The sequence below is a fragment of the Mus musculus genome, chromosome 11, assembly GCF_000001635.26.
Source record: "Mus musculus strain C57BL/6J chromosome 11, GRCm38.p6 C57BL/6J".
Taxonomy (NCBI): Eukaryota; Metazoa; Chordata; class Mammalia; order Rodentia; family Muridae; genus Mus; species Mus musculus.
In genome coordinates this window covers 69,343,273-69,359,105 of record NC_000077.6, presented here as the reverse complement: position 1 = coordinate 69,359,105, position 15,833 = coordinate 69,343,273, and the positions used below count along the sequence as shown (strand labels likewise).

Sequence of the window (15,833 nt, the reverse complement as noted above, 5' to 3'; positions counted from 1 at the left end):
CCATGACAGCCAAGGGGAGGCTGCTGTTCCAGACAGACCCAGGCTAGGGCAGCAGCCTCAGCTGAGGCTTTGGGTGGGTTTGGTGGGGTAGCATAAGGAGGAACAATAAGATCTGGCCAGCTTGGAAGGATGGCCTGGAAGCTAAGAGCTCTTGTAGATGATCAAGGTTCAGCTCCTAGCACTTATATCTGGAGGCTTACAACCTCCTGTGACTCTAGATCCAGGGGACCAGACACTTTCTCCTGGCCTCTGAGGACATCCCTCCTCCCACTAAATAAATAAGTAAGTAAATAAATAGATAGGTAGGTAGGTAGGTAGATAGATAGATAGATAGATAGATAGATTAAAAACTACATCTAAAAAAAAAAGAAGAGGAAGTAAGATCTGGTCTGAGAAATTGGTAGGAGGCTACATGGAAGAGAGTGATGGATGCTCAAGGAATCCCAGGGGTGGAGGTGGAAAGTGTAGGATAGAGCTGGCAAGATGGCTTAGTGGGTAACAGAGCCTGCCAGTAAAGCTGGCACCCTGAGTTCATTCATAGGATCCAAATGGTGGAATGAGAGAACCAGTTTCTACGGTTGTCCTGTGACCTGTCCTCTGTAAATGTAATTAGAGTTTTTTGTTGAATTTGCTTTGGAGAAAGAAAGTGAGAGGATCTGAGAGAAGGGTTTAGGCAGAGGGAGGGAGGCAGGTCTGGGATGGGTTTAGAAAAGTGGGAGATCTCCCCAGGACAGACCTCACTAGACACCCACTCTTTTCCCAGTGAGCTAATTATGGGCGAGGACCCCGCACAGCCTCGAAAGTATAAGAAGAAGAAGAAGGAGTTACAGGGTGATGGGCCTCCCAGTTCACCTACTAACGATGTAAGTTGTCTCTTCCCTGCCACTACAGCATTGGGACTGGAGCTGTCAGCTGCCTCTCAACAGTGGCTTTCCTCCACCATTCAACCTTGCCCTCTGCAGAGGGGCGAGGGACTGGGCTGTAGGAGTTGGGTGCTACCTGCAGTCAAAACCCAGTTCCTTACGAGCCAGCCCTTCCCAGTAGTGCTACTTGGTGATGATTTAGGGACCGGGGGCGGAAGGAGACTGAAGACTAGAACTCAACTCAGTCCACAGCTGAGGAAATTGGAATCCACCTTTACCAGTGCTAGGGCGGGGCAGAAGCACCCTCAGCTGTTCCCTTGAACCTTGCCATGTCTCGACTCCACAGCCAACAGTGAAATATGAGACTCAGCCAAGGTTCATCACAGCCACGGGCGGCACACTGCACATGTATCAGCTGGAAGGGCTGAACTGGCTGCGCTTCTCGTGGGCCCAAGGCACTGACACGATCCTGGCGGATGAGATGGGGCTGGGCAAGACCATCCAAACCATCGTCTTTCTCTACTCACTGTATAAGGAGGTGTGTGTTAAATTCTAGGCCTCCCGGGAGGACTGAGGTCTAGCCTGGACTAGGAGGGTGTAAGGCTAGGGCAGGCAGCAGGCAGACTGGTGTGCACACCCTTGAGCCAAGACTAATGGCATTCCACCTGTGACTCCAGGGCCACACAAAAGGTCCCTTCCTGGTGAGTGCTCCACTCTCCACCATCATCAACTGGGAACGGGAGTTCCAGATGTGGGCACCCAAGTTCTATGTGGTCACATATACGGGCGACAAGGACAGCCGGGCCATCATAAGAGAAAACGAGTTTTCGTTTGAGGATAATGCCATAAAAGGCGGGAAGAAAGCTTTCAAGATGAAGGTAAGTCCTTCTATCTCATGCTTTGAGACCCTCAGATCTACCATTTCTTTGTCCTAAACAGGGATTCCTCTCCTTATCTTTGTGGCTCTGTACTCCACAGTAGATCCTCCTGGGAGCAAGTGCAGCTCTATCAGCACTGGCACAGGGGTGGAAATTCAGGCTGTGATCTGCAGTGCCTGTTCAGTGCTGAAGTTAGAATAACCAGCTTCCTGAGGGAAGAACAAGGGCTGGGGATGCGGGAGTTAGTGCGTGTTAGAGGCGGATGAACGGGCAATGCTTCTGTTGGCAGAGAGAGGCACAGGTGAAGTTCCATGTCCTTCTGACATCATACGAGCTGATCACCATCGATCAGGCGGCGCTTGGCTCCATCCGCTGGGCCTGTCTTGTGGTGGATGAGGCTCATCGACTCAAGAACAACCAGTCCAAGGTGAGTGAGGTCCCCAGGCTGGGGACTTGGAGGCTGTGGAGGACTTGTGCTGATCCTTAAAGAAACTATAACAAAACTAGTCTGGGCTGTTGTAGGTAAGGTTCCTGTCATAGGGGAGAAAGGACCGTCTGTAGGAGGGAACAGGCTAGGACTGGGCTCTCTGATCCTGAGGGAAATGGGAATTCGCCAGCTGACAACTGGGACAAGTTTATGAGGTGAGTCAGCCGCTTGCCACTAAAAGACATTTCTTTCCCTTGCCTGTCCTTGTCCCACCCCCTAGTTTTTCAGGGTCCTCAATGGCTACAAGATAGATCATAAGTTGTTGCTGACGGGGACCCCGCTGCAGAACAACCTGGAGGAGCTCTTCCACCTTCTCAACTTCCTCACCCCAGAGAGGTTCAAGTGAGTGGCTCACTCGGGGGTCCTCGGGGCGGGGCGGGGCGGGGGGAGCAGCACAAAGACTTCTAGAAGATTCATCTGACCTAGGAAAGAGAGCCAAGGTCAGAGTCAGAGAACTTCTGCCCTTGTCTGATTTCTTCTCTCTTTGTGTCTGTTAGCAACTTGGAGGGCTTCTTGGAGGAGTTTGCCGACATATCCAAAGAGGACCAGATTAAGAAACTGCATGATTTACTGGGGCCACATATGCTTCGGAGACTCAAGGCGGATGTCTTTAAGAACATGCCAGCCAAGACCGAGCTCATTGTTCGAGTGGAGCTAAGCCCCATGCAGAAGTGAGACTTGGGACAGGCTGTCACACTTGTGGGTGGGGCTTGGGTGGTAGCTTTTCTAGAGTTGGGGCCACATTAGAAATGGTTTCTGCCCACACTTTTACTTTTTTTTTTTTTTTTTTTTTGAGACAGGGTTTCTCTGTATAGCCCAGGCTGTCCTGGAACTCACTTTGTAGACCAGGCAGGCCTCGAACTCAGAAATCCGCCTGCCTCTGCCTCCCAAGTGCTGGGATTAAAGGTGTGCGCCACCACGCCCGGCCTGCCCACACTTTTAATCTCAGCACTTGGGAGGCAGAGGCAGAGTCTGAGGTTAGCTTGGTCTACAGAGTGAGTTCTAGAATAGCCAGGGCTATACAAAGCCTGTTTAAAAAAATAATAAGAAGAAGTAGGCTCCTTTTTTATTCATATCTCTTGTATATCCCTACCCTGGTCTTTAGGAAATACTACAAGTACATCCTAACTCGAAATTTTGAGGCCTTGAATTCTCGAGGTGGTGGGAACCAAGTGTCCCTGCTTAACATCATGATGGACCTTAAGAAGTGCTGCAACCACCCGTACCTCTTCCCCGTGGCTGCTATGGTAGGGACAGTGAGCGGGGACAGATGGTGTGGCTGCTTCTCGGGGAGGGTCTGCCTTGGACACGGGTGGAGCTGGGTTGCCCTGGCCTCTCCGGGCGGGCACCGCAGGAGTCAGGAGGATGCTTGCTGACCCTCGTTTCTCCTAACCCCTCTCCTTTCAGGAGTCTCCTAAACTCCCCAGTGGGGCTTATGAGGGTGGGGCGCTTATTAAGTCATCAGGGAAGCTGCTGCTGCTGCAGAAGATGCTGCGCAAGCTGAAGGAGCAAGGACACAGAGTGCTCATCTTCTCCCAGGTGACCGTCCCCTCTGCTCCCTCTTGTATCTGCACACTGTTGCCATTCACCAGCCAGACCTCAGTTCCTGTCCTCCTTCCTGTGGCTCTGTTAAGAAAGGCCAAGATCTTGCCCACAGCTTGTCCTGACTCAGGCAGGCAAGGTGGCAGGTGTCTGCTTTTTAATCCCTGAAGTTGGGCTGCTGGGGCTGAAGTCAGTCTAAACATAGAGAGACCGTGTATTCTAGTGAACAGAGAGATCCGATGCCTGGGTTCAGTGGTACAGCACTTCTGTAGCTTGCATGAGGCTGCGGATTCGATCCCTAGCATTGGACAAACAAAAGTATAAAAGGTCTGGGCTGGGTGTGGTAGTGCATTCCTTTAATCCAGCCTGCACATAGCAAGTTCCAGGCCAGCTAGGCCTACACAGTGAGGCCTTGTCTTTAAAAATAAAAGGCCTGGCATGGCTGGCTCACCCTTGTTCCTAAGAAGAGACTCGTACCAGTTACCAGCCTTATTCGCGAATGCAGTAGGGACCACAGGCCTTTAGGATTCTGATGAAAGGTATATACACCTCTACTTAGGAGAAAACGACACACCAGCTTTATGTGATTTTCAAAGTATTTACATAGGTTTCTCTGAAACCTTTTCATGGGTCTCAGAGAAGCTGTGCCTTATTAGAAATGATCTTAAATCAAAAGACTTTGAGATAGAACTGGAGGGCTGGGGCTAAGTAGAGTGAGTAGACATGGGAGTGGGCAGCAGGGTGACTCTTTTGGGGTATGGGGCCTGGGGATTGGTTGATGTAAAAGGTGCTTTGGGGAACTAGGCCTGAGCTACTGCTGTGGTCTTCTGGACTCCTGCTGTCCCTTTTTCAGATGACCAAAATGTTAGACCTTCTGGAGGACTTCCTAGACTATGAAGGCTATAAGTATGAGCGCATCGATGGTGGTATCACGGGCGCCCTCAGGCAGGAGGCCATTGATCGCTTCAATGGTGAGGAGGAAATACGGTGCTATCTAGGGACATGGAGGGCCTGAGAACACCTGCCGTGTCCTTAGGATGGGAGACGGGGCGGGGACGCTGGAAACTTAGACTAGCAGTTAGAATGTAGTGGTTGATAGAGCATCCAGCAACCAGGGGTAAACTCGGCCTCTTACTTCTCACATCCCAGCCCCTGGTGCCCAACAGTTCTGCTTCCTCCTGTCCACCCGAGCTGGTGGCCTGGGCATCAACTTGGCCACTGCTGACACTGTCATCATCTTCGATTCTGACTGGAACCCCCATAATGACATCCAGGTGGGAACCTGCATCCTGCATCCCCTGTAACATTCAGCAAGTTGACATGGGTTCTTGAAGGACGTTGTCCTGCTCAGGGATGGGTCTTAGAGAGAAGACCTTTCCCGACCCTGTGTCAGCTTCTGTCACTCTCCTGGCTGACCTCCGTTTTCTCCTGCCCCTGTAGGCCTTCAGCAGAGCCCATCGGATTGGCCAGGCCAACAAAGTGATGATTTACCGGTTTGTGACCCGAGCCTCTGTGGAAGAACGAATCACACAGGTGGCTAAGAGAAAGATGATGCTGACACACCTAGTGGTGCGGCCAGGCCTGGGCTCCAAGGCTGGCTCCATGTCCAAGCAGGAGCTGGACGACATCCTCAAATTTGGCACCGAGGAGCTATTCAAAGATGAAAATGAGGGTGAGGTAGTCCCTGGGAACCCCCACCCTCCAAAAAAAAAAAAAAGCTCTCAAAAAACAACCCCCCCAAACCCTCAAAAAACCAAACTTCTCTCAGCCTGTAAAGGGCAAATCCCTTCTTCCTAATAGTGCTGAGAGAAGGGACAGCCACCTAAGGAAATAAGGCAAAAGACACTAAGATGTGGGCCCCCAGGGAGCAGTCTCTTCCTCCAGGGCCCAGTGAGGGAGAAGGAAAGGCATCTCACCCATCCCAGCTACACTGTGCTTGAGTTTCTGGCCAACACCTCAGGTCCTCTTCTGTCTCTGCCAGGAGAGAATAAGGAGGAGGATAGCAGTGTGATCCACTATGACAATGAAGCCATCGCTCGACTGCTGGACCGTAACCAGGATGCGACTGAGGACACGGATGTGCAGAACATGAACGAATACCTCAGCTCCTTCAAGGTGGCACAGTATGTCGTGCGTGAAGAAGACAAGGTGAGAGGCTTGGGGACCACACCCTATCTCCAAGGCCATCTCTGAAGGGCAGTGAGTGCCTTTCACTACTTTTTGAAGTAGGAGTGTTCTCTTGCACTCATATTTTTGATTTATCCTCTCATCCTGGTCCCCAGCAAAAAGCAGCAGTGTACCTCAGACAGTTTATCATTTTGATAGATGAGACTGGACTTTGGAAAGGCACCTAGACACAGAAAGTTCTTGTGGTCACAGACTGGTGCTTCTGAGTCTATGGGAGTGAGCAAGGGGAGCGAGGGGAGGCTTAGAGGAGGAGCCAGAACACTGCAAGGAAGAGGTGGTAGGAAGAATGTGCAGCGTCCAGAAACTGCATGCTGGGTCCGAAAGCTTCAGGCAGGATTTGGCCAGTGCAGGAGACAGGGATTGGGATGCAGCCCTGGGACGAGTTGGGAAGGAGGCTGCCAGACTTCCCTCTGCTGCCTCTCAGATTGAGGAGATCGAGCGAGAGATCATCAAGCAGGAGGAGAATGTGGATCCTGACTACTGGGAGAAGCTACTGAGACATCACTATGAGCAGCAGCAAGAAGACCTGGCCCGCAACCTAGGCAAGGGCAAGCGGGTTAGAAAGCAGGTTAACTACAACGATGCCGCCCAGGAGGATCAAGGTGAGGGCTGCAAGAGACCGGAAGGGAAGGGGCGATGGATAGAGCTTCCAAGGCTGGGGCTGTCCAAAGGGAAAGGCTGGGTGATTGGGATGGATCAGGAGACTTTTCTAAGGTCAGATGGATTCATGGGGATTTAACCATCTAGGGACTACAGAGGGATCCATGAGCACTCAGGGCTCACTGTTTAGAGTAGCTATGGCAGGAGTCACAGTGGTAAAGTATGTGTACCAAAGGCTAAAGATGGCTCAGGATGTATGACCCAGAGTCTCCAGTAGGACCAAGGACAGGGAGGAGGTGGAGAAATGTCCAAGAGGAAGACGCCAAGTGGAGAGGGCCCAGTATGGTTACTGATTACCATCGAATCCTCTCTGCCCCTCACAGACAACCAGTCAGAGTACTCAGTGGGGTCCGAGGAAGAGGATGAAGACTTTGATGAGCGTCCTGAAGGTGGCGTCTTTCTTGACTTTCTGTCTCTATTCTCTCACTTCACTTTCTAGCTTTCTTTAAGCACACTATTTTTTTTAAAAGATTTATTTTTATTTTTACTGTGTATTTTTTTACCTGTATGTATATCTGTATACTACCTGTGTGCCTGATACCTGCAGAGGCTAAAAGAGGGTGTCAGATCCACCAAAACTGGAGCTACAGATGGTTGTGAGCCACTATATGGGCGCTGGAAATTGGACCCTGGGCTCTTAACTGCTGAGCCATCTCTCTAACCCCTGCGCCCCCTATTTTTATGCAATAAAAATACTTTGGTTTTGGGTGGGAACATGGGTAGCACACACTTTTAATATCAACACGGAAAGCAGGAGGACTGTGAGTGTGAGGTGTTCTCACTACACAGGCAGCCTGTGCCTAGAAAGGAAATAAAGCCCCTTGGGTAGGAAAATTGAAGCTCACACACAGGGAGAAAGCAAAGGCCATGATCTCTCCATTGTTGAATTTGGAGTGGATAGCCCAGCTACCAGGAAGGTCAGACAGGATCGCTCAAGTCCAGGGGTTGGCGTCTTGACCAACACAACCTCGCCTGATGGTATAAACACACACACACACACACACACACACACACACACACAGAGAGAGAGGCAGAGAGAGAGAGAGAGAGAGAGAGAGAGAGAGAGAGAAACAGGAAGATTAGGTTATCTCACTTTCTCATGAGTAACATTGTCTGTCAAGTATTTGTTATTAGTTTTTAAATATGGCTTCTCTTAGCCTTAGTAGGTAGTAGTACTGAGAACATGCTTGAAAGAAAATTAGAGGTGAACGTGACACAGGCTAGCCCTGTGTATTGTGTACTATGGGGATGGATATAAGGAAGATGAAGGGCTTAGAGGAGGGGGCGTCTCCACTAATCAGTGTCACCCTTACCCTTAGGCCGTCGACAGTCAAAGAGGCAGCTTCGAAATGAGAAGGACAAGCCACTGCCTCCATTGCTGGCTCGGGTTGGGGGCAACATTGAAGTGAGACTTTGGCCTGGGCACTTTGCATGATCTCTAGGGAGAAGATGGTGGAGAGGGTGGTGGTACATTGGGAACCGAGGCTGGGCCACCAGCAGTAGAGAGGGACTTCAGGCTCCTAGTCATTCGTGGCCCCGCCTCTCTCCCCCACCCCCCTTCAGGTACTGGGATTCAATACTCGACAACGGAAGGCCTTCCTTAACGCTGTGATGCGCTGGGGGATGCCACCCCAGGACGCGTTCACCACACAGTGGCTAGTGAGAGACCTGAGGGGCAAAACGGAGAAGGAGTTTAAGTGAGTGTGGGGGACTTGGGGGTGAATTGAATTGGGGCTCAGAGCTTTGGACCTTCCTTCCTTCCTCTCGGCTACCATGTGATGTGACCTTACTCAGCTGATCACCGCCTCCCTACCTTATGTCATTACCAGGCTCTATTTCCTGGGAGGTGGGCTTAGCCTACCCCACTTCCCCTCAGCAGAGCCTAGAGTAAAGGGGCCAGGCCTCCTCCCCTATGGGAGAGAGAGGTGTTTGAAGAAGGGGCCTCACCCGGGCCGGCCTGGCTTCACATTTACCTGGCCATGATAACCTGGCAGGAGGAGCTGGTGAACAGGATGAAATGCTGACTGATGGGGCCTTGGAGCAAAGAGCTGAGTCCCAGGAGGTGCAGTGGGGGCTGATGGGGCCAGTGAGCAAGTCAGGATGCGAGGGAGAGGCCCAGGGCTGGACTCTTGGAAGCACCTGGGAGTTGAAGCTCGGGGGTCAGTGAGCTCTGCATCTTGTGCATCTGAACTCCTCCTGAGTCCTTGCAACCCTCCTCTTACCCCTGTGCCTTTCAGGGCCTATGTGTCTTTGTTCATGCGCCATCTGTGTGAGCCTGGGGCAGATGGCTCCGAAACGTTTGCGGATGGGGTCCCTCGGGAGGGGCTGAGTCGCCAGCAGGTGTTGACCCGCATTGGAGTCATGTCTCTCGTCAAGAAGAAGGTATTGGTCCTTCCTCATTGGAGCATCAGGCCAACTGTTCAGTCACTCACTGTCTTTCCTCTCTGAGCCCTGGCCAGGCTGGTGTGAGAGAGGAAACTAGAGCTTCCTACATGGCCAGTGCCAGGAACTGATCCTGGTCCCTGAACTTCCCCAGGTCCAAGAGTTTGAGCATATCAATGGACGCTGGTCAATGCCAGAGCTGATGCCTGACCCCAGTGCTGAGTCCAAGCGCTCTTCCAGAGCCTCCTCTCCAACCAAAACATCTCCCACCACTCCTGAGGCTTCTACAACCAACAGTCCTTGTACCTCTAAGCCTGGTAATTGGGAGTCTGGATTGGGGTGGGAGAGGCAAGCAGTGGTGGCCAGATGTCAGGGTGGAAAAATCTCTGCTTTCCCCTCTTACTAGGCTGTTTGTGTGATTATAGTGAGATGCATGAAGTTGGACAGCTTTATAGAGGAAATGGGTTTATTTGGGTTCATGGTTTTAGAGGTTCCAGGTCAGCAGCTGCATCTGGGGGGTGACTTTCTTGCTTGCAGAGTCCTTGCTTGCATTGTCACATGGTGAAATGCAGAGAGCATGCATGTAGATCCTCCCCTCTCTCTTCTTAAGAGCCACCAGGCTTCAACTATGGGGTCTCGCCCCATGACCTTATCTAGCCCTGGTTATCTTCTTTAAGCCCCACCTGTGAGCACTGAGGTTGGATTCCGTTCCTGCCAGTTTATTACTTTACCCTGGGCGTTAAGTTTCAACATGTGACCCTTTAGAGAGTACTTAGGTCACAGCCAAACCATAGCACTGCGCCTTCACTCACAGCTACTCCAGCTCCAAGTGAGAAGGGAGATGGTGTGAGGACACCGCTGGACAAGGATGACACTGAGAACCAGGAAGAGAAGCCAGAGAAGAACAGCAAAGTGGGGGAAAAGATGGAGGCAGAGGTGTGTGCACACCTGGTTCTCTCTGAGGAGATGGAGTGGAAAGTCTGGAGGGATCTTGGCATCAGGGTGCCTAGGAACTCTCTAGCTCACCTTGACTCTTCTGTCCTCCACCAGGTCGATTCTCCCAGCCCAGCCCCATCACTGGGAGAACGGCTAGAACACAGGAAAATTCTCTTAGAGGATGAAGCACCAGGGGTACCTGGAGAGACAGAGCCTGAACCTGGATACAGAGGAGACAGGGAGAAGTCTGGTGGGTGTATTATACCACTGATGATGGGGATTTGAGTTTTGGGGTTCCCTCTTCTGCACTTGGGGTGAGAGTAACAGCCTCTCTTCATATCTTCTGACTCTTCCCACAGCCTCAGAGCCAACACCAGGAGAAAGGGGGGAGGAGAAGCCATTGGATGTACAGGAACACAGGGAGAGGACGGAGGGGGAAACAGGGGATTTGGGCAAGAGAGGTAATGGGTGGAAGGCCTGGATGCCTGAGTCCCTGAGGGTATCTGGGGAGGTGGAATCTGGGGAACAGATGCCTGGGTCTTGGGTGGGTAGCTGTTGGAAGAGTCAGTAGAATTGATGCATTAAGTAGTCTTGGGACTTAGAAGGAAGCGGTCCTGAGGTGTGAGCTTTGCACTGTTTGGCCTAGCAGAAGATGTAAAAGCCGATCGGGAGCTTCGACTTGGGCCTCCTCGAGATGAGCCACGGCCCAATGGGCGCCGTGAGGAGAAGGTGGAGAAGCCGAGATTCATGTTCAACATTGCCGATGGTGGTTTCACAGGTGTGAGAAGTTGTCTGTTACCTGCTCCTCACCGTGGCACTGTGTCCAAGGCTGCCTGAAACATTTAATTCCAAGTACTTTCAGTGAAATGGTGCATGCTGACAGTGAGCCTTGCAGATCTTAAGTTACTACCAGGCTCCCATTGGTCTGTAACTTTTTGTGCCGCCAGGATTAAGTTCCTGATTAGCTTTGCGCGCACTTAGTGCTTGCTCCCCTTCTTGTAACTTAATTTTTTCAGATTTGTTTTACATGTTACGTGTTCACCTGCATGTGTGTGTATGCACCACATATGTATAGTCCCCTCAGAGGTCAGAAGACAGTACTGTATCCCCTATAAGTGGAGTTACAGACAGTTGTGAGCTACCATGTTGGGGCTGTGAACCGAAGTCTGCTCCTTTGCGTGAGCCACCCCTGCAGCCCCTCCCACGGTTCCTGAGGAGCCTTTAGTCCTCGTCCTTTCTCAGCTGTATGTGTGCACATCCGGGGTGGATGCAGATCACACATCTGACACGACTCTTCTGTTCTCGGCAGAGCTGCACACATTGTGGCAGAATGAGGAACGAGCAGCTATTTCCTCGGGGAAACTCAATGAGATCTGGCACCGGAGGCATGACTACTGGCTTCTGGCTGGCATTGTCCTGTATCCTTTGTCTGTTTGCAAGATTATGAAGGTTCTCTCAACTAGGAGAGAAGGTGTCAGGGTTTCTGTTGCTTGATAAACACCATGACCTAAAGCACCTCGGGGAGGAAAGGGTTGATTCATGGTACAATTTGTAGCACATCTTGCAGGGAAGTCAGGGCAGAAACTAGAGGCAGGAGGCTGGGGGCAGGAGCTGATGCAGAGGCCGTGGAGGGGCGCTGCTTACTTACACCCATGGCTTGCTCAGCCTGTTTTCTTATAGAACCCAGGACCACCGCTCCAGAGGTGGCACTTCCTATAATGGGCTGGGCCTACCACATCAATCACTGATTAAGAAGATGCCCTATAGGTTTGCCTACAGCCCGACCTTATGAAGGCATTTTCTCAACTGAGGTTCTACTTCCCAGATAATTCTATCTTTAGCCAGGGCAGAGGGGAACTGCAGAGAAGAAGGGCCCACACTCAGGCCGGGGAGGCTTGTGCCACATTCTGGGGACTCACAGTCAAGTCCATGAAGTTAAATTCCTTGATAGTTCCCTTTTCTCCGTTGATAGCCATGGCTATGCCCGGTGGCAAGACATCCAGAATGACGCTCAGTTTGCCATTATCAATGAACCATTTAAAACGGAAGCCAATAAGGGGAACTTCCTGGAGATGAAAAATAAATTCCTGGCCCGGAGGTTCAAGGTGGGGATGAGAAAGGAGAGGAGTGGGATGAAGAAAGGCCTGGCTTGGATGTGGGCTGGAAAGAATGTTAGCGTTGTGAGAGTTGAGGTAGCACTTGTGGCTCAGACCCAAGTGGACCTTCTGATGGGAACTGGGCTCTGGATCTGTACTGTGGAGCTGGAGTTTCCTGGGCCAACAGTGGACAGAGTAGCTCTCAAGTACTGGGTCCGGCCCTTCTACTCACTTGTCTTTGCCCCTGCCTTGCGCCCTTAGCTCCTGGAGCAGGCGCTGGTGATCGAGGAGCAGCTGCGGCGGGCGGCCTACCTGAACCTGTCACAGGAGCCGGCGCACCCCGCCATGGCCCTCCACGCCCGCTTTGCCGAGGCCGAGTGCCTAGCCGAGAGCCACCAGCACCTCTCCAAGGAGTCGCTGGCAGGGAACAAGCCAGCCAACGCTGTCCTGCACAAGGGTAAGGGCCGCGGTGGCCCCGCGCGGGGGAGGGCCCACAACGCTGCGTAAGTCTTCACCCCGCACCCTTCAAAACCTTCCCACACCCTTCGCCCCCTTACCCCTCTACCCTCCGAACCACTGCCCTCTGACCTCTAACCCCAGCTCTGACCCAGCTGGCACCCTTTTGGGTTTTAGCCTTTACCCCTTGTCTAAGCCCATTCCTGATACGGTTCACACCAGCGACCAGTAGAGTACCAGTCACCTCATAAAATGGGACATGATCCCTGTGAGTGGGACCACGTGGTGACACCTGTTGTGATCCTGATAGCCTTGGTTTGTGTGTATACACCGCAGATATCCCTAGCTATGACCCACAGGTCACTTTCTTTGTATCTCTTTCACCCTATGAAGTGAAAACAACTGCCCATCTCCCCCTGGGCGGACCCCATAAAGCTTGCCTTTGGCCCTCAACCTTTTCTCCTACACCCTCCTACCTTGATAACTCTAAGTTAGGTCCCAGAGCCATCTTAACCACCTAACAGAGCCTGGTGTAGCGCCTGATTCCTGTCCCGCCTCAGGACCTACTTCTATATAATGCTGACTCTTTAACTCCCTCGCCAACATGTATTAAAACTGAGTCCTTACATCATACTGTCCGCACGCCTCCTATTTCCTCCCCATCACCCCCGACCCCTAAACCTCCCTTTTCCAGTGTGGGATGTTCTGACAACCCCGACCCCATGTCTTCCAATGTCTTCCCCTACCTCTTTTCCATACTCTTTCTTTTTCTCTGTTTCCATCTGTTCTGTGTGGCCTGCTGCTCTCCTCCTCCCAATCACTCTTCTCCTGACTACTCTCTGCCATTTTGTCCTTGGCCTGTGGTCCTCTGATGTCTGTGTCCTCTCTTCCTGACTGTACTTGTCCATCTGACTGTCCTTTTTCTGGCTCCATCTTTCTCTCCACCTTTCTCTTGCCCTTCTCTCTCTGTGGCCCGGGCCCCAGTTCTGAACCAGCTGGAGGAATTGCTGAGCGACATGAAGGCAGATGTGACCCGCCTGCCAGCCACGCTGTCCCGAATACCCCCCATCGCAGCCCGCCTTCAGATGTCCGAGCGCAGCATCCTCAGCCGGCTGGCCAGCAAGGGCACGGAGCCTCACCCCACACCGGTAACCCTCTTTTCCCTAACTCATTTTCCTGTCGGTGCCCGTTGTACATATACACAAACCTTCCATCAGAATCCTGCACGTGGAGGGAAGCAGCCTGCTCCCCACGGTCTGCATCCCGAGTCTCCCTGCCTAGTAACTCTGGAGCTTCATTTTTTTCCCCTCCAAACTGTGGACTCCCTAATAACCCCAGTTTGCTCTCCTATTCCAGGCCTTTCCCCCGGGTCCTTACGCCACACCTCCGGGGTACGGGGCAGCCTTCAGCGCCGCACCCGTAGGGGCCCTGGCCGCCGCAGGCGCCAATTACAGCCAGATGCCTGCAGGGTCCTTCATCACAGGTTAGACGGTGCTTCTGGTGCCTTCTTCTCCCTGACTTTATCCAAACTCCATCCCTGCTTGACTCCCCTGTCTTGCTTCAGACCTGTTCCTCTTCCTTGTCAGTGTCCAGTGTTTTAGGGAGAGTTGTTCTGGGTTGTTCTGTCCATCATCCCCTTGTATCCCTTCTGTCCCCATGTCAACAACCCCAACCAGGAGGCTGAGGCAGAGCAGGGTTCCTGAGAGTCCTCAGGCTAGCCTGAGCTTCTGTGAGATGCTAGCTCCAAAAAGAAACCAGCTGGGTGTGGTGGTACACAGTAAATCCCAGCAATTGGGAGGCACAAACAGGTGGTTCTCTGTGAGTTCTAGTTCAAGAACAGCCATGTAGGAAAACCCTGTCTCAAAAAAACAAGAAAGCAAAAGCCTTACCCATCGTATGGTTTCATATCGCCCACTTGAGCTTCCTCTACCTGGTTTCCTCAAGGGGAAGTGAATGTGAATTCAGAAAAGCCAGAGAGTTAGACCTGTCACATCTTGGTACAAGAGGAATCTAATCCTTCTACATTTATAAGAAAAATCAGAAGTGGCAGGAAATGACTTAGCAGTAAGGATAGGTTGTTCTCAGGGAGTGATATTTGGAATGTGGGGGCTGACTTTTTCTTACCTGTCTCCCCAAACAGCCACCACCAACGGCCCTCCAGTGCTGGTGAAGAAAGAGAAGGAAATGGTGGGGGCGTTGGTATCAGACGGGCTGGGGCTGGATCGGAAGGAGCCCCGAGCAGGGGAGGTGATTTGTATAGACGACTGACTGGATCCCAGGCCTGCCCTTCACCTAGGCCCCGACCCCGGAGCCGACCCACATCTCAGGCCTTGGGGCCTGTTGCCAACCCTCCACCTTCCCCACCCCTTGGGCCACCACTGGGCTAGGAGCCCTTTTGCCCCTCTATAATGCCTCCCTTCAAGAGGACCCCTATCTCTCTCCACCTCCACACACCTTTCCCACCAAACCTTGAAGACTGTGCTGGTGTGAAGAGGTCTAGGTGGGAGATGGTTAACAGGGTCTTCCAAGTACCTGGATGCCCCACCACCAAATATACACAGCTTCCCAATAAATGATTGTCCGGGAGGGAGGAGGTGGAGCCTCCCAGGCCTTTCTTGTAGTATCACCTCCACCTCCTGCCAAAGTGGGGGATTAGCCTTGCCCGGCCTTTAGGAACTTCTATGAGATCATCAAAGAGGAGGGGAACCTTGTTACAAAGATGAAAATAGCGGGAGGAGGAAGGGAAGGGGGGGGGGCTGCATGGCACTTTTCCTCCCTCTTCCAAATGGAGGGTACAACAGCTACAAGTGAGAGAGAGCGAGCTGATTGCTGTTCACTGGCTCGGTTACCTCCTGTGTGTCAGCATCTTGCAGTAGGAACTGTTCTCCTCCCCAGGGACCAAGGACCACCCCACAGAGTAAGGGTTGGGTGATTCTCCCTCAAGCCAAAGAGGAGCTCCCCAGCCTGTTCTAGGTGACCTAGAAAGGGTGGGGGGAACACAGAGGGCCAGGCATGGGGCAGACCCCCACGCTGGGGCTCAGGTTTCTAGGGGACGAAATCCTCCCTCTTCAAGGCCTGGATACAGACTAAATTTGAGTAGGTCAGGCCAGGGACCTAGTCAGGAGCCTGTCTTGCCTGTGGGACCGAGCAACACAGTGGATATCAGGCTAGGGAGATTCGGGCACATTCCCCCTCCAAGGAGGGGCCAGGGAGTGGCAGTTTGCATGGGGAACCCCCATATCCTCCTTGCCGCCTTTCCCAGTCTTTCTCTCCCACTCCTGGTCTGTCCCAATCCCTTCTTCTGTATCAGGTTATCGGTTGTACATATAAATTATACTTTCCTTTC

At 52.2% G+C, this 15,833-nt stretch overlaps 1 protein-coding gene and 1 non-coding gene across 17 annotated transcripts in view; both read left to right on the top strand.

The window, feature by feature from the left end:
• Chd3 (chromodomain helicase DNA binding protein 3) overlaps nt 1-15,833 on the top strand; it is a 26,227-nt gene extending 10,394 nt beyond the window's left edge. For 8 of the 16 annotated variants that reach the window (XM_006532881.2, XM_030245814.1, XM_006532882.2 and 5 more), the window contains exons 13-40: nt 764-863; nt 1,210-1,401; nt 1,541-1,741; nt 2,031-2,168; nt 2,449-2,570; nt 2,726-2,899; nt 3,334-3,475; nt 3,636-3,767; nt 4,624-4,741; nt 4,920-5,044; nt 5,211-5,442; nt 5,752-5,918; nt 6,382-6,559; nt 6,941-7,006; nt 7,937-8,022; nt 8,181-8,314; nt 8,855-8,999; nt 9,154-9,316; nt 9,814-9,935; nt 10,050-10,185; nt 10,295-10,396; nt 10,582-10,713; nt 11,245-11,353; nt 11,908-12,040; nt 12,293-12,534; nt 13,472-13,635; nt 13,844-13,970; nt 14,628-15,833. In XM_006532881.2, coding sequence (XP_006532944.1) covers nt 764-863; nt 1,210-1,401; nt 1,541-1,741; nt 2,031-2,168; nt 2,449-2,570; nt 2,726-2,899; nt 3,334-3,475; nt 3,636-3,767; nt 4,624-4,741; nt 4,920-5,044; nt 5,211-5,442; nt 5,752-5,918; nt 6,382-6,559; nt 6,941-7,006; nt 7,937-8,022; nt 8,181-8,314; nt 8,855-8,999; nt 9,154-9,316; nt 9,814-9,935; nt 10,050-10,185; nt 10,295-10,396; nt 10,582-10,713; nt 11,245-11,353; nt 11,908-12,040; nt 12,293-12,534; nt 13,472-13,635; nt 13,844-13,970; nt 14,628-14,874 — 4,129 coding nt within the window. In that variant the 3' untranslated portion in view covers nt 14,875-15,833. The remainder of the gene's footprint in view (nt 1-763; nt 864-1,209; nt 1,402-1,540; nt 1,742-2,030; nt 2,169-2,448; nt 2,571-2,725; nt 2,900-3,333; nt 3,476-3,635; nt 3,768-4,623; nt 4,742-4,919; nt 5,045-5,210; nt 5,443-5,751; nt 5,919-6,381; nt 6,560-6,940; nt 7,007-7,936; nt 8,023-8,180; nt 8,315-8,854; nt 9,000-9,153; nt 9,317-9,813; nt 9,936-10,049; nt 10,186-10,294; nt 10,397-10,581; nt 10,714-11,244; nt 11,354-11,907; nt 12,041-12,292; nt 12,535-13,471; nt 13,636-13,843; nt 13,971-14,627) is intronic. The other 8 variants (XM_006532880.2, XM_006532886.2, NM_146019.4 and 5 more) reach the window with 8 other exon arrangements.
• Gm22442 lies at nt 8,445-8,588 on the top strand. The gene has a single exon (XR_003949948.1).